Source organism: Trichoplusia ni, chromosome 6 (assembly GCF_003590095.1).
Source record: "Trichoplusia ni isolate ovarian cell line Hi5 chromosome 6, tn1, whole genome shotgun sequence".
Taxonomy (NCBI): domain Eukaryota; kingdom Metazoa; phylum Arthropoda; class Insecta; order Lepidoptera; family Noctuidae; genus Trichoplusia; species Trichoplusia ni.
In genome coordinates this window covers 2,815,749-2,840,304 of record NC_039483.1, presented here as the reverse complement: position 1 = coordinate 2,840,304, position 24,556 = coordinate 2,815,749, and the positions used below count along the sequence as shown (strand labels likewise).

Genomic DNA, 24,556 nt, shown 5'->3' with positions numbered 1-24,556 from the left:
GTAATTAATTGATAAATTAATAAAGATTTTTATCAGTGAAACGATTAAAATATTATCCACGTGGAAGTTTGAGAAAAACTGTATTTTTCTCTTTATTAATCCGATATCTATCGGCATTTGGTAGTCGCAAATTTTCTTATCCAAGGATTCCAACTGTACCTACAATAGGCATATTACACGTAACGTGTCCTGTTAGAAAAAAAACTGCTTTTTCGAAAATAAAATGTTGATCAATTGATGATATTTTTGGAAGCCAATTAGTTTTGGAGATAAGTGCAATCAAAAATAACAATAATAAATGCTCTGCCACGTGTTATCGTGATACCAACTGATTAGACTGTTATCATCATATATGCTTTGTAATTGTGATGACGTCGCACTGTTTGAATTCTCACGCGTTTTGCCAATATTTTGAGGATGAGTATTGGCTTGACCGTACTAAGACTTTGTTGGTGAGATGACGTCAGATAGAAAGGTATGGATGAAGACATGCCGCGTCGACCCCAAATAAAGTTATTGGGATAAAGGCAGACGAATGATGATGTACTGAGACCTAAAAAAGCTGTAACGGCTCTTTATTCTTATTCTGTTTTGTCAATCCAACGTTTAATCGTGGAATCTTGTATATTTATATATATTTTTAATTTAAAAAAAAATAGTATACATCGGTATCTTTTTTGGGCATAGCATTTTTTTATCTAGTCCACCGAGCAGCTGGGCAAAGACCTCCTCCAAATCCTTCCACGATTCTCTGTCTTGGGCCATATATTACTAGCCTACACATAGCATTATAAATTTATTGAACGACATGGTTAAAGCACATTCGTTGCTATACAAAATCCTTCTACCATTTCCAATGTAAGTATCAGTCAAGGTTACTGATCAGCTTATTGTAATCCTCCTTATCATTAGCTCGGCAGAACAGTTGTCCTACGCTAGCTGACCTGGTCCACTCCCAGATATTCCTTAACCAAGACATTTTCGCCGTCAACGTTTCATTTTCCAGCGATTTTCCTCATAATGACCTGATAATATTCAGCCATTTAGCATTTCACAATAGTGCGCACGTCGCCAGCAAGCACTCGTCTCAAGTGCCCTTACTCCGATAATGTATTATAATTTGAAAAGCTCCACTCGACAAGCAAACAGTTGACTCTCGAAACTCGATCGCTATCTTGAACACCTAAAATACCAGTTTAGTCGGGTATAAACTTCCAAAGGTTATAAAAACTCGAAAGTTTTGACAGGAATTCCAGTAGATGCTTAAGAACTAGCTACCTACTTTCTACAGCTGGGTACAGGTTACCCATTACGAAAGGTTTTATAATTGAGCATTAACTCACAGTGAGTTAGAAGTTACAGATATCAATATTTGTAATCCAGGTTTCCTCACGATGTTTTCCCTCACAATTTGTCAGTTGTGCCCTAAAATAATGAAGAAAGTAAATACAGCTTTGAAAAATCGTATTAGTATTTGCTTAGAATCAAATCTCACCAATTGCGTACAAACCCATGTATAGAACTGCAAGGTCACCAAGACTGAAGATAGATATTATCTGGCAAAAATTAATATAGCTAGTATTCCTTTTTACCAGATGTATTATTTGAGTGTTTAAAATATCACATCTTCCCTGGGCCCCGATTCTGCTATATTACAACGGCCGATGAATGAATGGCAAGAAATTATTCCTATTATCTTAAGCATTTTGCCAATACAATAATTGCTAGTTAATTGTATTAACCTTGAGGGTACCGTCCCGTACTGAATCTACAATTATTGTGTAGAAAAATGTTTAAGAGAACATGGACATTTACATTTTAAGCCATTCATTCATTCATTATAAAAAGCAGAATTGGGGCCCAGGAAGTACACTTTAATAAGTCTTGAGAAATCGGCTAGGACACATTATCACAACAAATCTCGTAGGTATATTTTTATCTAGAAAATATTCCGAACAATTTTACAGATATTGAAAGATAAAGTAAACGGGTTTAAACTGATTTACATCTGAAGCTACTAAGTATCAGCGTTTTGAAGTCGTGTATCGCTATCATTACCTTATAGTTGATTATGATCAGTTGGCGCCAAATTGCGATATCCAAAAAATAATCTCGTAACTTTGACCCTGTAATTTGTAGGTATAAGATGCTTTTCACGATTTTATTGAAAGATTAAAGTATGCAGTCGTATAAAAGACTAGCTGTTGCCCGTGGGTAGAAGATATAAGTTATGCTCTATACCTGCCCTATTTTTTTCACATTTTCCATTGTATCTTCGCTCTTATTAGTCGCAGCGTGATGGTTTATAGCCTAAAGCCTTCCTCGATGAATGGTCTATTCAACACAAAAAGATTTTTTCAATTTGGACCAGTAGTTCCTGAGATTAGCGCGAAACAAACAAACAAACTCTTCAGCTTTATATATTAGTATAGAGTATAGATAGATATAGATTACTTATAAGACAATACATCTACTTACATTCTTATTTATAAGACGATTCCAAATAATTATGCAATTTCGAATATTTAGATTTATCGTAGGTATACAAACTTTTTTTATCTTTCGAACTTTACGCCTTGGTACGAAGAGCCTCTGTTAATCGTAAATATGCGATTTGCTCAAATCTATTTTTTGTATGAAAATGACAAATCGAAAAAAGAAAGGCTATATTTTCACCATCGATCGTAAACGTGCTTTTTATTGTTATGTGGTTAAAAAACCTTATGTTTTCTACGGTTTGTCTAGCATTGCATATGTATTTAATATAACATGTATTTGACATCCGATGTCGCATTATTTCATTTACTACAAGTTCAAGTTTTGCCGCGCCTCTTTCATGAATAATAATTATTAAATAACCGTCTTATTTACAAATAGTAATGTTTACATTATTGTTATTTCTTAACTGTAATGTTATTTGTTAGCAACGTTCAGCGATCAAACATGTTCTACAAAAGGATTATTTTTTACAATTTAAGGTAAATAAGTGAAATTGTTGAAAACATAGCTTCTTCCAAATATGTATTTAGTATTATGAAAAATATCGTCTTAATAATGGGTTTATATTTATATTTTTGTGCTTTCATCACGGACACGAGTGATGTAATTTGCGGCGGGAAAATACTTTGCGCCTACAGTTTTTCACTTAGCAATTTCTTATTCTAAAAAACAAGAGAGTATTTTAATTACACGCGGCGTTCATTAAGAAATGAATATTTGATTTTGAACAATCTATTTTGGTATTATTTCGATTTTTTTATCTGACTCCCCTATCCCTATGTCCATAACTCGCTTTGTTACGTTTAATTTCACTCGGCGTGTTGATATCAATCAATATTTACAATCTGACAGTTTGTATGTCAGTAATCCCCTATGTCCATTACTCGCTTTGCCTTAACGTTTAATTTCACTCGGCGTTTTGGTATCAATCAATATATACGAACCTAGTTCAGTTTCGTTTATTTGTAGGTAAAATTTTATTAACATCATAAACAAAAATATATTTCCATACATATTTTAACAAAATTACCGAATACCCCAATAAAATGTTTTAATGTATAATTAAAACCTAAGCGCAAAATCCTTTTCTCCTTGAGGATAAATTTAGACTTGTTTTGAAAGCCTTATTTCTTAATTAGATGCAGAAGGAAAAGACTAATTACGACTATAAATAATTGTGACACAGGAAGGAGGAAAGGGGAAAAGTGTTTCCCGCCAAAAGTCATCTTAAAGTCTTCCGGTGGCCATGCATTGCTCTTCGAAAGTCTGTGATCCGAATACTAATCGTCTTTAATAGTTATTTCGTTGATATATTTAGTGCGAGTGAGATATAATGAGCTATTGCATCTTATAATGGGGGTATCAGATACCTAATGCATTGTATGAAATGTATTTGAGGGTTTTTCTTGGTGGCTAGACATTGATTGAGGTAGTTTAGTCATTCCGCGTTTACCTGATCGATGATTAGGGTCGTCAACTTTATCAAAAATATTTTTTTCAAGTTAAATAAGTTTTTTTTTAGTTTACCAAAACTTACTTAACCGTAGTTTAGATCCCAATATTTCGAACGCAAGTTTCTTTACGAGGTTTTACCGTTTGTTCACACATGGTTGCGCTGAACTCGAACCCGCGCCTCCTGAATAAATGTTCACCACGACTTTTCATCATATCCATCTGAAAATTCAAAAATAATTTTGTCATCCTTTTATTGAATTGGTTCAAAGTTTTTTAAATTTAGACCTCTGACGTTGACCACAGGTTTCCTTACGAAATCTACATACACCGTTTTATCTAGTGATAATAACTTTATAATAAGTCGAAATACATATAGGCCTGCCGGGATTCGAAGCTACGACAAAGCTTGGCAGTCCAACGGCCATTCCACTAAGCTATACCCACTGACGTAGTGTACGTAATTTTCTTCATAAGAAGTAACATCAGTTTCAAACCACTCGTAGCGAAACCTCTTCCAACCATTTATTTACATATATCAACAATTTATCACAGCGAGTTATCATAATAAATACGTGTACAGATCCACTAGATTGTTTATCTATATGATATGCAAGCGTTGTTAATATTATCTGTAGGAATAAACGATGGGAATTATAAATTATTGTAACGTTGCAGAATTATGTTCTTATTGCGAAAATAAACGGCCATGAATATTGACTGCGCTCTTCAATTTATGTTGTTTTCCGTCAAATTACTACATCAATGGAATTGTGTATGGTGATCTGCTAATGACTGTACTCAAGTGCGGGTTCAATTCCCGTTTATATTATGCATCTGTGTGAGTTAGAAGTAATTGTTTGGAGTGGAGTTGTATAAAGCGTCTATCGAATGTTATGTATTTTTTTATAGTTTTACTAAATTAAAGGACCAAAGAGGTTTTGAATGCCTTACATATTAAGCCTTATCGTGGCTAAGTTTCATAAACACTAAACAATGCTTTCGCATGAATGAAATGCGTTACATGAATCTTTACGGTCCAACGGATTTTCCAAATCTGGAACCCTTTACCTTTAAGATTAAGAACTTTTATTAATAGGTATTTATTTAATTGATATATTTTCTGTTTAAGTTTTACTATCACCGCCGCATGTGCGGCTTCATCTAATTTTTTCGTCAATGACGATCGGCAGCCAACAATTTGTCTGAATTAATTAGACTATTATACGCCTTTGGGACTGTCTACCCGTGGGCGTATTACGACAATGGCGGCAATCAGTCTTAATGTGCATTTCTACATATTAGGGTTGAATATGTATTAGGAAAAACCCCAAATTATGATCATATGTTTAACACGAGGTCTTGTTCCACAGTTTTGGCGGCAGAACCACGGGTGTTTGCCAAACATCCACCCTCGCGCCCTGCTCAACGTAAACACAGCGGCGTAACACATATCGGGTGACGTCACGTGACGTATGGCAGATAGGAGCTACGCTTACGACCCGGTTAATACCGGCGTGCCAGTCAACCAGCAATCGTATAGAATGGAGGCGGGACAACTGTGGCGGCAATTTGTCATCGCCGGAATCGGTACGTCTTTATTTTTTTTTGCTAAGTGGCTGAATAAAGTGAAGAAAGTTTTAGTGCCTTTGCGTAAAAAAAAATTAAATATTTTTTTTGTGCGGGAATTTTTTGAATTTCGAACTTGTGGTGTTCATGCTGCGACAATTTAAAACTGCAAAATAATTCGCGGAATATTCAATGAAAATTAAAGTGGCAAATTTATATTCCAATAGATTTAACAAAATACAATTTTATGCAAATGATACTTAACTTCACATCTGCAACAACAGTTCAGCGAATTGTGAATTTAATTCTTCATAACTTTATTAATATATTCACTGCACTTCACCAAGTTTAACTGTGCAACTAAAAACGAATACAAGAAAAAAACTGCAAATATTCTCTATTCTTGTTAAAATAATGACAATCATATGCAATTTTTATCGTCCTTTCAATCACGATTTACTACTAAAGTAGTTAACAAGTGCGCGCAACAGATTTATCCGGAAAATTTCGGGAGGCTGTGCTGAACCAATAGATTTTGATACAAGTAACGCCTATTAAATTTTGTAGTGTTATACAAATTGTTTTACGGTACGGTAAAATAGGAAAAACAAGTGATAAGGTAAAATGCATGTCCGACTGTCTTAATGTATGAATAAAATGTTGGGTCATTGAATAATAATATAAGTCAGTAGAATGTATCAAGTGCAGTTTGTTTAGAAACAATTGTTTTCATGGATCGGCCATTTTTAATTTATTTCGTTTCCCGCGGTTTTTGCTGTCATGTCACTGACGTAAGTTTACATTTTTTCGTTTTTTTTTAATTGAAGTATTACCTAAACTTTGGCCTGATAACTATCTGGAATGATTATGCATATTACTATGATATCCGAGTTTTGTTTTATAGCGATATAATTGCGGGTCGTTAGAGGTGATAACTAGCAAAGGGGCCTCTTTTCGATGTGACATATCAGAAGATTAAAATAATATTTATTCTATAAGAACTGTAATCCGCATGCTTTATGTTATTTAGAATAATACTCGCGATTCGTATCCGCTTTATAGTTCGAGCTATTATAAACTCGTTTCGAACTCAATCAGTCTGAAACCAGTGCGGCGGTCCTGAAAAACGCGTGCATGGACTGTAAAACACATAAATAAAGAAAAAGGTTTAGTTAGTTTAGTTTAGTTAGTTCATTTAAACTAAAACAATAACAAGATTTATACGTGAAATCCATTTCTGTATCAAATCAACTGTTTCTTTAAAAACGCGAGAAAAAAGAACATTTCTGAAAAGTACCTATTCCAAACATTAGGTAAAGTGATTTTCTTGACCAAAAAGTTGCTATAATATAAATCTAAAAAAAAACATTCATACAAGTACAAGCAACCCTTATAAACAGACCGTTAATTGTAACAAAGACTTAATTTGTTTGTTCAAGTACTTAAGTAGATAGTTTCTATGTAAACTGAATATTCAAATACAACAAGTGCACCTGTCTGTCTGTCTCTCTATATATTGTCAACTGTTTCTATTTGTTTAAGGATTCATCAACTATTGTTGGTTGCATTATATGAGAATAATAGATGTAAAGTATTCCATTCGTATTGTAAAGTACCTACATATATAAAGGCTTCTGCTATTCAACCTCTAATGCTCGTAAAAGCATGCGTAAGAAAGAAGTCGTTATAAAAATATTTTATAATTCTTTAGTCAGTTTACGGATATTATTTTAGAGATTTAAACAAAAAAAACGAGTTATTTTTCAGTATTTCATGTTTATGACATTTGCGACACAGTTTTTTTAATAACTAAAGCGGCTGTTAACGCACAATTAATGTTTTTCACTACTTTTTGTTCCAATAAATGTTTTGAAAGATCGATCGAGATTAGTTCATCAGAACTAATCTCGTTTGAAGCAGTGAAAACCTGCCGTCAGGGCCCCAATTCTGTTGTTTACTGCAGAACCGATTATTAAACGAAAATTGGATTAAAATGACACTATTCCTATTCTCCTAAGCATTTGGCCAACACGATAACTGTACCCTACCCTCAGTACAGGGTGCAACACTCACTGTCAAAACAATGAATTTTCAATTACTGACATTTTTTTCGGGAAAATAAGAATAGTGTAAAATTGTAAAAATGTAGTACCTAGTCCTATTTCCATTCATTCAGCGGCCATTGTAAATAGCGGAATCGGGGCCCTGGCTTACTGCAGAGACCAGTTAAGAATTATACCTAATTCTGAAAATAGATAATTTAACAATGTGGACGTAAAATTTATAAGATTTTGAGATGATTTAGTTTGCATAAGGGCATTCAACTGTTTGTCTTCGGCTACATATTGTCACTTAATCATTTCCTGTCGTGGGGATCTCTAGAGCTTTTATATTGGATAACAGTCGTGATTAGTACAATGACCTCCCAGATGAAGCGTGTCAAAAGGATACCTATCTGTAGGGATCTATAGAATATTTGCATTTGTATTTGTGCAGATTTTGACTGCACGGATAGCGGAGTGGTTGAGGTCACCACGCCAAACTAGCTGCGCGCGTCGTCTAGCGGTTTCGGTCCCCGCTTAGGAAAAGCAGTTGTGTGTTCCACGAATGCTTGTTCTGAGTGGGGACGATCCGTATGTTTTGTAATTCCTTAATGCTGGGGTCAAAAAGGAAAAACCTCTTTTTACGAATGCCCAGAAAAGACGAATCAAGTGTTCTGTTTGCGTCTTTAAGCCATCATATCTTATAAATGCCTGAACCGAGTCTGATTGAGATGTTATGATAATTCTTGCACCACATCAAGTAATTTAGGACGATGATTATAATAGGAATTTATTGTAATTACGTACGTGCACAGAAAAAAATCATAATCAGCAAATCTAATAGATAATGCAGACAAAACATTGATTTATCTTATATTTCATTAAATCGTATTGCATAATATTATTTAATACTAATAATAAGATTTTCATCTTGAATTTTCAGTGGAAAATTTTCACACGATTTTTAAATATTCAAAGTTGAGGAAATCTCTACAAAGGAAATTTCTTTAAAAAGCTAAAATAAAGGCAACAATTACAGAGATCTGTTTTCAGACAACTATAACTATTGTAAAAAAAAATCTTTTATTAAAAAATCTATACCTAGAAGAAATGTAAAAGAGGAAAATCTGATTTTGAGTAAGAACTATTCTTATATCTTAAATCATACTGATTTAATTAAATAAATTCGTAATTAATAGATACTTACATATATAGTTAAAATTTTCCATTATTTTCACGCATTCGGTTAAACTTCAAACGGATAAACATACCTATATTCTAAATCACTAAGCCTACTCAAACCGAATAGACAATATATTACGCATGTTACAGAAATATTGTAAACAAATATCAAAATTATATCAATATTCTCTGACATTATCTTGTATAGTATCTGATAAGTCATCTCTTTGGGGCATTATACTATCGTCTCAACATATATCTATGAGACACGCTTATATAATAGAAGATGCTGACTGACTGAAACACCAACATACCGTCTAAACTATAAGGCTAGGAACCAAAAATTGTGGAGAATATTTTCTTTTATTACTTAGGGGAGTATTTTAAAGGGTTTTTGAAAAGTCACCCTCTTTCTCTGAATAGAGAATTGTCTAATGATTCCACCCGCTTTGGTTTGAAAGGGAGTGTCAGACTTTTACTGACTAAAACCCATCCATGTTCCTTCTTTTGCCCTTTGTGTACCAGGGTCATTTCTCATTTCGAAATCAGGCAAAAAATTCAGCTTTTAGGGTGGTAAAAGGGGGAATAACTTAAGTACGAAAGTTCGCTGATATTAAAAGTTAATTTCAATAAAATTTTAGGTATATTTGGGCTATAGGTCCTATAATAATGATAACATCTTCGTAACCACGCGGATGAAATTGCGAGCAACAGATACTTATCAATATATGTACTTGGAACATAAACAGCGATGCTGTAACCATGGCAACGCTATAAGAAATAATTCATTAGCCAATTAGCCCACGAATACAGCTTGGCTAAAGTCCAGAGCGATAAACCAGTGATTCGTTTGCATTAGTGCACTTACCCCAAACGTGATATAATATGAGTGGATTAGATAATCAGATTGTCACTGACCCGTCCCAGAGCAAGGGCCTAATTATAAAATGATTAATGTGGTATGTGACGTCACTATCGTAATTTTATTGCAAAGTACTTACAGTCAGAGGTTTTACGGGGGGTTGTCATCTCGATTAAAAGGCATGAAATAGTAAAAAAAGTTTTAGTAGGCTCTTGCAAACACTTTTTAAAGGAAGATTGTTGCCGTTTTGGAAACGATATATAAGTGCACATTATACGCGAAGAGTCGCTTCTCTCTTCCACAAATTCAACAGTTTTATTCTAAGCGATGGTAGTAGCCATCTAAAGCTTTAGAATCGATATGTCAAATTTAGAATGCCGAAAATTGCGAGGGATATCCAAAATATATAATCTATTGAAATGGGAATTTGGTGGGTTTGGAAGATCTATCACCTTCAATTTCTTCTATCTACTGATAAAAGAAATTTTCTACACTATACTTAGTGTAGAGAATTAAATGCTATGTGAACGGAAAAATGAATAAATTTTAGTCAGAACACGAAAACGTTTACTTGCTTTTTCCAAAGCCACTTTTAGGCTTGGGAAAATCCCAAGTATATAACTTTGAGGAAAAGGTGGCGTCTATACAGATTCTTAGGACCAAGAATGAGTAGTCATATTATCACTCTCCAAATTGTGAAGTAGCCATGAGTGTACTACAGTTATCAGCCTCCCATTGTTTTAGTCAGAGGTACTTAGCTCCATATTTTAGTTAAAAACACGTGCGATGCTTCAAATAAAACGTTTCGTAGATTAAATTGTTATCTAACAACGTGATAGTTTTGAGAGCCGTTTGTTAAACTTGTGTTTAAGTACTACTGTTAATATTGTGTGAGTAACACCCTAGTCAAATACTCTATTATTTGACTAAGGCCCGATTTTTCAATCGTCAGATAACTTTTAATGGTCTATTCATCACAAAAAGAATTTTTCAATTTGGACCAGTAGTTCCTGAGATTACCGTGCCTAAACAAACAAACAATTTTTTTTTATAATAACTATCGTGAGACTGATTCATTATTAAATGATGTAACGGTTTACTTACGCGTATTTATCGGGTAGCCCGACTAGTTTCGGACCCAACCGGAGTCCTTAATCATGAGCAGACGCGGCGGGATCGCGACTCGAAACTCTTCAGCTTTATATATTAGTATAAATTAAATAGTAAGGAACGTTAAAAGCACTTAAGATGATGAAATGTATGGTAGTGAGGGCGGGTAACGTCACTTGCTAGTAAAAAGCGTACTGGTAAGTGACGTCATACGTGATTTTAAATCAATGAGGTTTGACATCTGTCTGACGGTATAAACAGGTTCTTTTCAAAAATCCTATGTTAAGGAATGTTCCATTTTGGGCAACGGTTTTTAACTAGATAGTACTAGAAGGGGTATAATCGAAAAGTAGAGGCATCTAAAGCCATTTTTATTCGAAACGCTGAAATTTTTGAATAAAATTACAGTAATTTATTTAGGGCCGATTTTTCAATCGCCAGATAAATTTTATCTGACGAATATGTTTGACGTTTTGACAGCTTTTGTATTGCAAAATATGACAAACGGCCATAATTATTCCTCGGATAGAAGTTAACTGCTTATTAAAAAATCGGTCCTTAGTTGGTTAAAACATGAATGAAACGATCAATTAGATACTTAGTTACAGCATATGGAATATTTTTTAAATGTTTTCTATTTATTAGTTAAAAAACAACTATAATGACCACGATCAGATGGCAGAACATTGTTTTAATAACACAAATCACAGCTATCAAAAAGACCTTTACTTATCAATGCCAAATTATAATAAAATTAATAACAATTTACGTATTCTAATTGTTTATTCTCATTATTTTTAATAATTCCAAACATATTAACGACCTTACAATTTTACACTACATCGCAGAAACTTTAAAATACGTCGAACTAATTAATACTTAGGAAAAAATGGCGGCAGATAAAGTGAGGTTATCACACTGCTACGTAAAATGTAAATTATGTCAACAACTTTGCGATTTGTTGTAAAGGGAGGTGATAGAACATCGCGAAATGGATACATTATCTTAATTAAGTAATACCTGCTGATTAATTACCACAAATAAATCGATTTAATTGGAATTGATACGTTAATGTCAAAGTTATGACATGACATGACTTGAGTGCACGGAGATTCGAGTGGTATAGGTCACTACGCCAAACCACGTGACGTGTTTGGGTTCGATTCCCGCGAAGGACAAGCATTTGTGTTATCCGCACACGCTTATTCCGAGTGTATTTTTGCACATGACTTGAATGTTTGTGAAAGTTCGCAAAACGAGGATTAAATTTATACAGCGTGCATATTTTTTCTAAATGATAATGAGTACTTAACATATTATACCTACATAAAATACGTAAATTACTTTGATATTTTATCCTGGAATTTGAACAATCCCTAAAAGTAAAAAATTGTCCCATAATATTTTATTTAACAGTAAAGCAATTTCCATATTTCTAGTTACATAATGATGACCTCTAAAGCATAGATAAGAGGGTAACAAAGATTATCGTGGACCCTGTAAACTCCAATAAAAAAGGTTATCCAATCCATAAACTTAGTAAAAAGGTCAAAGCGTTCATTTGAAAAGTAAATAATGTAAATTAAAAAATGGAATTAATAAAAAAGTTGAATTGTGGAAGCCGGACAGCGCTATACAAGGCGTAGAGCGGCTTCTCTCTTCTTTAACTGCAATTACTTTGAGACGTAGCGTTAGACCCTCAGTAATGCAAGGTGTAAGCACAATAAGACGGAGACACAGCTTGTAGGATTATTCATGTTTATACATATTACTAAAGCTCTCGGTTAATACAGAAGACTTTTCAAACATTATAAATAATCGTCTTAATAAAAATAACAGGCCTATAAACACTACCCGAGTCGCACCGGGTAGAGAAAAACTACGTGGCAACCGGCTGTCTTGGTATGGGCATGTTATGCCGAGGAGTGAGAATCATGTGGTAAGGAAGGGGTCGAGCATGGATGTGGATGGATATAGGGGAAGAGGACAACCAAAGAAACGATGGATGGATTGTGTAAAAGACGATATGGCCGACCACAAATAAAATAATTGTGGTAAGGGCAGGGGTATGATGGCAGAATAATGATCATTGAGACCACGGCCTTGCTAATATCTAGCTCATCTAAAATTCATTTAAAACTTATCACAACCGTGTTATCTCCTACTGGGATTATAAAATACGTAAACCTTGTATCTTCATAAAAGCTTAAACGTTCATAAAACTTGAGTTTTATCAGCCTATCTGAATACGCTATTATTAAGATATTTCATATAATATGTATATGCGTATTTTTATTATTTATATATGTAGATATACGTATTAAATGTGTGATAGTGTAGTCTAAAAGTATTTATTTTTATTTAATTTTTTAATAATGAGAGGAAATCCTTGGGCTTTTCAAAAAGAGTTTACTTCAATTCGGATGTATTTTTGTTTCCTTAATGTTCTAATCTTTACATTTGTGTGAAAGTTGTGGAATATTATGTTATATTCATATTCATATATTTATTTGCATTCCATAATGTTACAAAAGGCTTAAAGCTAGGTACAATGTTATGGACCCTAGCTAACACTAGCTGTTGCCCGCGACTCCGTTCGCGTGGACTTCAGTTTACAGAGCGCGGTGGTTTTCGTTTCCGTGGGAATCCTGTGATATAATTAAGCCTTGAACCCTCTCCATTACCCCTCCTTTAAAATCAAAACGTCCAAAAACCGCGACGCACACATTTCAAAGCCATAGTTCGTTCCAAAAAAATAGTTTCATGTGGTATTCGACCCCAAATTACCACCTCTAGCAACTCTCTTTTTCAGTCAAAAAGAAGCCTATGTCCTTTCTCAGGCTTTAGACTATGTATGTACCAAATTTCATTACAATCGGTTCAACAGTTTGGGCGTGAAAGTGAGACAGACAGACTTATTTTCGCATTTAAAATATTAGTATTACGTCCCGAGGAGAAAACGTTTTATTTGTGTATCTCTTTTAAATAAAAATGATAAAGTTTATAGGAAAATAATAATTCAAGAGAAAATAAATATTTCTCTGATAATTTTTATGAATCATTATATCTAAATGCTACATCTTTCACACCAGGCAACCGATACATAAAACGCTCATATTAATACATATTAAAATATCGTTTTGGCTACGATACGAATAATAAACATCTCTGCCGGCTCCTTTAGTATGCAAGCTTAATGATAAATACATTGCAAACATGTGACAGACGTAAACACTGTCATTACGACGACTAGGAAATTAGTTATTATTATAATAGTGAGCACCGAACGATAGTTATCTTGTTTTCACAGTACTTATTACTACGTGAAACCGCATTTTAGGGTTCCGTATTCAGAAGGCACAAGACCCTATTAAGACCCTGCTGCTCTGTCTATCCATCCGACTGTCAGACCGGCCGTGTCTCATGAATCGTGATAGCTAGGATGTCAAAATTTTCACAGAAAATGTGTTTTCTGCTGTCACAAAAATAATAAATGTAGCCCCCTCCCCATTCAGTCAGTATTGTAGGTCCCAGCCTCTGAATACTAGAGAAAAATAATCTTTAAGTTACACAACCTTAGGTACGATTTTTTTTCAGATATCTTAATGTTACAGGACCTTAGGTGGCAACAATTTCCAATCCAAGTTTTAAAGTACATCTTCAGCCGTTCAAATTTAAAGTACGATCGCAGCTCAAATTCGTTGTAAGGGCGTTTCCAAAACATCTGATATTGAAAATATAAAAAGACAAAGCACTCCATTTATCAAAAATTAACTAAAAACCTATGTGACCGGCTTCGTGCATGTCAGATTGCCTTTCTAACAGATCATGACAATGCGTAGTGCACCTATATTTGCACACACTTAGGCACTGCAATCAATACCTTTATATATAGAGCTATCTAATCTGTCCTCCGATGAGATTAGATGCAGCGAAAATGTATCTTTGAAAGCATGTGTCATAGTATTATTTCTAATCTGTTTCATGTCTGATCTTGTGAAATATGTTATCACGTGACTGAAAATCTCGAAAGGTTTTCAAGAAGCATTGCTAAGAAGTGGTTTCTTAAATAGGCTCTATTTTTCAATCGACTTCTAATAGAAGGATAATCTCAGTTTGTCTGATTTTTTGTTTGTTACCTCAGAGCCTCGGGCTGGGCGAACCGATTTCGTTGCTTTTCTTTTCATTTAACGTGAAGTAGCTGTCATTTGGTCCCATAAAACTTTCGTCGATTTAGGATCAGTTGTTATATAAAGGTTGCATGTTACAGTTGTTCAAACAATATAATTATCTTCTTCAACCTGTGTCCCACTATCTGTTTTATATGGGTTAAGCTTATGTTTAAATCCAGTCCCGAAGTTTAACTTGCCTTGCCTTTTTCTAAGGCAAATTGTATAATGATCATTTTTGAGTCTTCCTTCAAAATTAGGGTATCAAATTTACTAAATAAATGCATAATTTGTGAAATAACTAGAACACCTAGTTAAAGATAGTAAATAAAAATCAGAATTAAATCACAGTACACACTCACTACCGGGAGCACAGATTAAATAGACCCATTAAATACTTGTTCGTTCTCAAACAATAATAATGTTGTAATTGTTCTATTGTCATGACAGCTCTGTCGTCCATAAATAGTGGATGGACCTTCGGAAACATCGTCCTGAGACACAACTGACTTCAAAAAACTAGGAAGTGTCAAAGACTTGACAGATTCTCATTACGTTTGCAAAGTTATGATCTGTAATTGTCTCAGTACAGGTTAGATGATTTTTTTCTCGTGAAATGATAGTTGGGAAACAAAGTTGTTATTTGTACATCAGTATTTATATCTTACTAGAAACATTTTTAGCCGTAGAGTGGTGGAGTAGTACACAATAATATATCCAAGAGTTCAGCAAAAGCGAGACCTTGTTTGACTAGGACAGCTAAAGTCGCAAAAAGCATGCGCGAGCGATCCCGTGATTCCCTTTGGCTTGAGCAGGAAAAGGGGCCCTTAGTCATTTTGGTTATTGGATATCTGACATATATCCACGCCGTGCCCTTGACGTGGGTTGAAGTCATTAGAGATTCAACCGGAAAATAAAAACAACAATAGGAAGCTGTTATTAGTAATCACAAATCACACTTAGCGAATTTAATGCTGCAAAACATCCTATAGAAAAAAGGGTTCCTTTATTCCTCAAACATTACGGAAAGTTACTCAAAGATACGGCAGCACCAGAGATATCTAACTAATGTTCAGATATATTATGTTGATATAGCTTAATAGCCGCGCGCTGATGGATAGATCTGAATGGCTTAGACGGGCTATTTCGAACGGCACATGAAATCCCTAAACACCATTAGCGTGATCTAGAAACCGTGTATTGTATGTCTGTAGAGTTAGTCTGTTCGGACAATAGGAGCGAACTGCAGTGTAGCATCAATATAAAAGTAAATATAGAAAATGCGTCAATTCTTTTGTTTTTAACGTCTTTTGAATTTAATTGGGAATATTGAAGTGTCTATTATTGCATTAAATATTAAAAAGAAGCGGGAATTGACTGCACGGGTGGCCTGGTTGAGGTCACCACGCCAGCCCCAATGTGCGCCATGGGCAAGTTTCGCGGCTTCAATTCCCACGACGGACAAGATCAACGAATGCTTAAAATGAAACTTGAAACGTTTAACCGTTTTGCAAATATGAACTTCCATTGAAAGAAAATTGGGAAGTAGTTTACTCCTATTTTCTGAATACGTTTAATTTAAATGATAATTGCTGTGCCTGCATTAATTTACTTGAAAATTGTAAATACACCTACTTTTTTTTCTACACCACCCCTTGTTTCACTGTTAGAGAATGCTCTAGCATTAAGTCCGCCATTATTATTATTTGTGTGAGAAGTATTAAACAAATAAATAAATAAAAGCCTTATGTATATTCATACTCTATAATGGATGTAAATGCATTAACAATAACACACATACAGAATACGATATTGTATGAATGGAGAGTATAATGAAAAGATTTGTCATCGTGAGAAAATTTCTAATGACTCATCACTTTTGCAGCGGATGCATTTCCTCTATATAGTACAACCTATCTCATTTTGACAATAATAAATTAGGCTAGGTACTCATGAGCCATATTATAATAGTCATATGTATCTATAGTATCACTAGCGTGGATTTCAGTTATTTGTAGAGCGTTATCTAATAGAATATTCTTTATTGTCCACTGTAGATGGTCAACAGTAAAATTAATTACATACAAAATCTGAAGCTTAGACGGAATATAGTAATAACCGGCTAAAAGCGAGTCAAAAGTATGGGTTTCAAAAAAAGAAGGGTCCATTAATAACCACAGTTTAGTATTTGTTGTTATAGCGGCAACATAAATACATCATCTGTTTAACATTTCAACTGTCTAGATAAAACGTTACATGAAATACAGCTTAATGACCAACGGACGTACAAACGGACAGACAGCGATGCCTCAGCAATACAATTCCGAGTTTACCCTTTGGGTACTTAACCCTACAACGTTCATGTGCCACAAACTTTTGTGTCCTTAATATTAGTAAAATAGACCCCCTAGACAATCTTTTAAACCATTTTTTACCGTGGATGACATCGTTGAAATATAAATTTAAGTGACTTATCAAGATGAAATAACATTTTCACAAATTAGGCCTTCTCATCGTTAACATGTACAAAGCCACTGTCTACGAGGTCCTATAATCTTGAGAGCTAAGGTAGATTATTATCTGTAAAATTGATAAGAAAAACCGGCAAGTACGAGTCGGAATAGCTTACTGAGAGTTCCGTATTGAGAAACAATATTTTCTGCTAAAGTTTTCCTATAAGATACTGCCTCCTGATGAACTTGTGAATCTAGGTCATACGATATGATTTAGAATACGTTCAAGAAATGAAATATAAAAATATCCCCGCCTGTGTGTCTGCCTGTGTACACACATGGAGAAAAAGCAATCTTCTACCTTAAAAATAAAATAAAACGTCCTCGCTAAGAATTTAATCCTTGTGTCATTGAGGTTCGCCAACTTTTGAGTCACATGAACAAAGACACTCAGAATCAGGACCTAGCTGTAGATCAGAAATAGAAAGAGAAAAAAAGAGAAAGAAATATAACAGTCCCGCAATCGGGGTTCGGTAGTCAGACAGATAGGCAACGGGCAAAAGTTATAAGACTTATTTCCTTATTCGATGTACAATTACATCGATTTTGCAGTTTACTCTCAATATGTTTGACCGCAATCTATATTTATCAGTAATGTCACACTTTTGAGACGAATCGAGACGAAGACAGATTATTCAATCATGATGCAGCAACAACTGCACTATCTTATCTGGTGGCACGTCTATCGTAGGGAGATACGGACCCCACACATTTGTGTGTTTTGTGAAAACCCCGGTAATGCTAAGTATGTATATTGCAAGCCAATTGTTTGACAAGAATTTTGATAGTTCACAAAACGGGTCAAATGCAAGTCTTAATCGCGATGTTTTAAGGTTTAGGCTAAGGAAAAAGCAATTGTAGCCTATTTGGACATATTGTAGCATATTGGATCATAAGTGGATATTCTCAAAATTATATCTTACTTTTTTTTAATCCCAGTCTCGAGGGCTTTCACAAACATTAACGTCACATGCACAAAGACACCCAGACTCGGAACAAGCATTCGTGGATCATACAAATGCTTGTCCTAATCGGGGATCAGACTCTTAAGAATTCTTGAATCATTTGACTTGACGTGGTGGTCTTTATCACTCATTTATCCGTTCCGTTTATTTGGACATGTGTGTGAACTCCATCCAAATACCAGGAGTTAGTGTTAGACTAAATTTAGCCCAGGTTTGTACGAGAGGATGCGGATACATATTTCTATTAGATAATGATAGTTTTGCGCGTCACAGGTGCGTAGCAGGGATGTCCACTGATCTGTAATTATAAAAACGGCCAATTTTAATTATAATATTGGGCTGAGCTAAAAGGCCATGTATAGAATATCTTAATTTTAAGCTCATCTAACTGTTCTTACGCTGTTTCTACTGTATTTTTGTTTCGCCTCTTAAAATCTAACTAACTTTTAAACATTTTTGGGGTAATTTGACTGACCTTATTCAATGAAACCTTAATTATTTATAACACGAATCAATCATTTACATACCAGAATAAATATTTATTAAAAAAAAAAACAAACAAAATTACTAAATATTTAAGCAAGAAAATAAAAAATAAAAAAGATTTTAAATGTTTATATTATCTCGGATGTGGCTATCAAATCTGAATAAGACAATTAATAAATACGGATGTATCGCCACACCCCTAGTTATGAATCGCGTTGAATAATAATAGCACGGTCATACATATTGTGGTGCGGCGAGTGAGTTATGAAAAACAAGCTCGTTGTTATACACAATAACAGTTGTTACGTATTTACAATAACGTGTTTATAAAACAGTCACTTTACTTGTGTTGTATCGTGTTGACGTCTTGGTTTACCCACGGCATGGGGCGGCATGGTCCCATGATCAGTACCTATTGGTGCATTGGTCTATTTTCCTGTAGATTATCTCAAGTAATTGTTTTTTCTTAATTATTTTTGTGAAATATAATTTGTGTTTCTTAGCACTTTACAAATTTTGAAGTTTTAATCATAATCGCTTGGTAGAACTCGATCAATTGTATGAGAATGACGTTTCGTATAGCTACGTCACTTATTGAGTACTACGCCGGTCATTTTCATAGATAAGTGCGTTGTCCATCATTTAACGAGTGTCGAATTGTAACCTAGCTCGGATGAAACGATAAAATAAATAAGTTTTCCCATCTTAATTTTTATTTTATTACCTTTTTTATATGCATATATATTACAAAATTTCAGCTTTCTTGAACCCGTATTAAAACTCTACATTCTCAATTTAATAATGATGTTTCAAAATCAGTGTGCCGAGAATAAGCACGTGTGACAAAACATCCATATTAGACTTGATATTTCAATACTGTCTACTCGTACACTTGGCAGACAATCGTAGTTCATCTCGTTGTAGACAGGAAGACGCTGCATACCTTTGACGTAATCCCTCAATCATTTATATCAGTCATTTCATAACAATGTGCCCATGCCAACGAACTATTAGACAATTAGTATCGAAATAGGGATGTTGTCAATATTTTTGAATGACCATCCGACGGTCCGGGTATGTTCCATCGTATCGTCACGAATGGAAAACTTCAAGTGTATGGAAATTATATTACATTTCTTAATTTCGGCATGACTTTGATTTGACTTGGTTACATACATTTCAGGGATTGGATTGCAGTTAGCCCTCGGAGAATTGTGTCTTGTCTTGTATCATTCTCATCTATGTATATCATGCTGACGTGCTGACGTGCCCACGGTGTCGCTACGAACGAGTTTTCTTAAATTTGCATTTTAATGACAGTTAAATTCCTAACTTATCTTCCTTTTTCCCTTCCTCTTAGTCTCGGAAATCTAAAGTTTTAGATTTGTATAAATATAAACAAGATTTATAAATTAGTTCGCCAAAGAAGTTTCACTTCTTACATGTGTACTTTGTACGCACGCATTTTTTTTTCACAAACGAGAGTTAATTAATCTAGTTTGTTCATTAATATTACAGTTCTTTTAATTGAAAAAGCTTATTCACTTTGGCGGTAGGATGAAAACGGAAAAGCTGTCAAAAATATCACTTTCTCAAATTTCATTTATATATTTGACTTGACATATTTAACCGGGTCTCACCAGGTCAAATACTGCCGTCAGTGACGTCCTCTAGGTTTGACTTCAGATTGAGACAAGCCTTTATGTCAACAAACGTTACTCATAGTTTTAATAAAGTATATTTGCGTAAAGAACTCAAAGCTAATGAACTCTTTCAAAAGTCAAATTTATTTTCGTAATTTCTCCTCGAATTGACCGATCTTGAAATAGTAATGTGACCTTATGTACGTAGAATACGTTATCTTGTCAAACATTTCTATTATAAGAAGTGCAAATGAAACAATAAGGTCATTTTAACAAGTATTTATAACAAGAACGTTGTATCTGATAGTATTGTCTATTATCAATTTGACCGCAAAAGATAAAATGTGGCGTAATTAAAATCGCAAGGGCTTTAGAATATATATCGACCTTGGTTAGTTTAGATTTGTAAGCATATGTACTGAAGACTTGATGAAGTAGAAATTATCGAACGAAACAAGCTCGGTCCGACCGAAAATTTGACAGAAAGTAAATAATTATTGAATTAAATAAAAAATGCTGAAGTTTCCGACTACTTTTGAACCCAATTTTAAATCTAGAGGAGGCAGAAGAAATGTAAATATCCAAGTTCCTAAACTAGTTTATGACAAATTTTATGAAATCCGCGAAAAGTCAATTGAAAAACTTTATCTTGAGCATCAATTTCAACTATTCTATTGGTCTAGTAGTTATTGTTCCCGACTGCTCCTTCCGAAGATCGTGGCTTCGATTCCCACTCAACACATGTTAGTTTGCTAAGTTATAATTAAAATCTTCTATACCTTACAAATATAGACAATATTGTTCGTTCATACAGTAATAACACTTCCAGACAATGCTGTAAATAGACTTACGCCCTTCACAAATACTGGGTTCGCCTCTGTAAACCCATTCAGTTTTATTCCACGCATTTCATTCTTGTGTCCATACCGTCAAATAACAATTGACTGCAATCGAATGTTTGTTTGAGTTTAACCCCTTTTTATAATGATCATTCGATACGTATGGAAAGTAAGCTCGAGAAAAGAAGAGCTCTTAGCCATGTGTATACATAAAAGTGCCACATATTCTTTAAAAAAAATGCTGTGTAATTATATAAAAAGATGTTTATCTAGTCTCGTATCCCAATGCTGGGCAAATCCCCAATCCCCACATCCTTCCAACAATAACGAAAACAAAAATGTCGTTGGAAAATCTGCCCCAGTATGTTAGTTTAATTTTTCATTTCTGTTTAAAAATCGAATTCAGCGAAACCCTCGAACTACAAAATTTAAAATTGTATAAAGATAACACCATGTATCTTACCAATGTTAAGTGTCAATAACAAGTGGAGACACGTAGAATTTGCCACGACGAGACTTGGATAATTTACATTTTAAAGATTAAATATATAATTTGTTAATAAAAGTTTATCCTTATACAAAATTACATCAGCTGTAGACAATTGTTTTATTACCTAGACTACTGGTATCAACAAGTAAATACGAAATGTTTATAGTAATTTAGCTTAGTACACTATCTATATAATTAAGGATTTTAATTGTTTTATTTAATGAGCGTTGTCAACTAAAAATAATACATTTTATCTTAATTACACGTATCAAGCAAATATCGACGTGGAACTTCAAATGTGGAAGTTTTTATTAGATACGGGGTGTTGGTCTTTGTCTGTATTTATTTTATTTAAGCTCACTTAAGAGTTTAACTTGAAATTATTTTTTAGTATACAATTTCGCGTTTTCCTTATAGGGGGAAACCCTTATAAGGAAATGGAAAACGCGTAATTTTATTAATTACTAGCTGACCCAGCAAACGTTGTTTTGCCTGATAAACTATTTCTAGTTTTATGTATTTTTTAATTCCACATTATAAAAAAATGAAAACAAAAAATTTCATCCTAAAAAAAATATATTTTTTAGTGTGAGCAACCCTTAGGGTAGTGTAGTGAGTAACACTTAGGGGTATGAAAAATAGATGTTAGTCGATTCTCAGACCTACTGAATACGAATATAAAATTTGGTAAAAATCGGTTATGCCGTTTCTGAGGAGTACGGTAACTAACATCGTGACACGGGAATTTTATATATTAGAAGATATTCATTTTTATTCTCAAACCTTGACCGATTTTTTAAGACAAATAATAAGTAAAGTAATTTAGATAATTTTACAGATTAATTAATTTACGTTAATAAACATTGCTACAGAATTTACAACATACATTCTTCCGCTAACAAAATTAGAGATATATTTTATATAAAAAATTAAGGAAAACATAATTAGCTACTTTTTATTAAGTCTAATATTATAATATACGTTATATAAATATAAAAATAGTGGCACATTGATATTTAAACAAATGCTGACGTGGTACCTTAGACGTTCCACAATTTTCCTCAAAGCCAAGATAAGTTACGAACCTAATTAAGCCAATTCACATGGTTTTTATCTACTTTAGTTAACAAATATTATTTTTATGTTCACTATTTATCACAAGCCATAGGTACTTTTATTTATATCTGGCAAATAAAGATTCTTGTTTACATAATTAAATTAATTTTAAAAGTTATCTTAATACGAACTTAATGTACTGTTTCAAGTTACGATCGTCTTGGTAATATTGTTGGGGATTGTAAAAAGTGATTCTTGAGGTCCTCAGGAATTAATATGACATTCCAAAACTTTCGCACAACGCCATCTAGGCTCAAACTAAGCAAGGCTTGTATCATGGGTACAACAGACAACTGATAAACATATATTATTTCTAAATACTACGCAATAAAGATAAATTACACTCAGACACAGGGAAAAAAATCGCGCTTATCACAGAAACATTTGTCCTGGGCGGGAATCGAACCCACGATCTCTGGTATAGCAGGCAGGGTCATTTTAAGTAGCTTAATTAATACGAAAAGCCTTCTTTATCAGTAAAAGATGCGATCATTTTGATTGATAGGTACTTATAATTAAAGAATTGGGGATTAAAATTGGATTGATTGCGGAAATCCGGATGCTAAGAAAGACTTATCTAAACTTATAATAGTTAATTAATTAAAGAATGTGCAAGTGTATGATTTTCTGATGAAATTTTGGTACTTGTGCAAATTTAATTAGTATTTTTACGATAAATTAATAGCTACTAATCAAACATTTTAGTTTAATTAGTATTCACTTGTTACCAGTGGATTAGAGTGATAGATAGATAGATAAGTTTTTAATAAATAAGTTTATGTTACTCTTGAGCTCGTGGCTACGCTATAACCGCATAAGTGAATAGATCACAGGTTAAGCTACGCTTGACGCGGTTGGTCCCTAGATGGGTGACCATTCTTGTCATAACAAGTTCCTCCGTGTTTCGGAAGGCACGTTAAATTGAGGGTCCCGGCTGTTATTCCTACTTCTTTGATAGTCGTTACAGGTAGTCAGAAGCTTGAAAGTCTGACATCCAGTCTAACCAAGGGGTATCGTGTTGCCCAGGTAACTGGGTTGAGGAGGTCAGATAGGCAGACGCTCCTTGTAAAACACTGGTACTTAGCTGAATCCGGTTAGACTGGAGGCTGACCCCAATATAGTTGGAAAAAAGGCTAGGCCGATGATGAATCTTGATAGTGATACGATTTATTTGGTGTTGTGGATTTATAGATGCGCCTAATGAAATAATAAATAAAAGGTGTGTGTGTCTGTTAGGTGTACCTTTCATCATCATCATCATCATCATCATCAGCCTATCGCAGTCCACTGCTGGACATAGGCCTCTCCAAGAGCACGCCACTGAGATCGATTTTCGGCTTTCATATATTTATTTGTTCTATAAAACACATTTCTTCATATTTTAATTGATTGTTTTCAGGCAACATCGCGATAGCCTCTACAGGCTATTGCATGGGATGGACGTCCCCGGTGAACCTGAAGCTGCACCAGAACACGACGGAGAACCCCCTGGGAGAGCCCATCACCCAGGATCAGGAGGCATGGATCGGATCACTGCTCACAGTCGGAGCGATCTTCGGTAAATAATCCCTTTTCGTGGAGGCTTGGAGGCACAGGTCCATCATCCAGAATGTTTTAAG

The 24,556-nt window shown here is 34.2% G+C and overlaps 1 protein-coding gene across 1 annotated transcript in view; it reads left to right on the top strand.

The window, feature by feature from the left end:
• Positions 1-24,556, top strand: part of LOC113495432 (facilitated trehalose transporter Tret1-like) — a 35,728-nt gene that overhangs the window by 5,866 nt on the left and 5,306 nt on the right. The window contains exons 2-3 of the mRNA XM_026874150.1: positions 5,325-5,541; positions 24,337-24,495. Coding sequence (XP_026729951.1) covers positions 5,427-5,541; positions 24,337-24,495 — 274 coding nt within the window. The 5' untranslated portion in view covers positions 5,325-5,426. The remainder of the gene's footprint in view (positions 1-5,324; positions 5,542-24,336; positions 24,496-24,556) is intronic.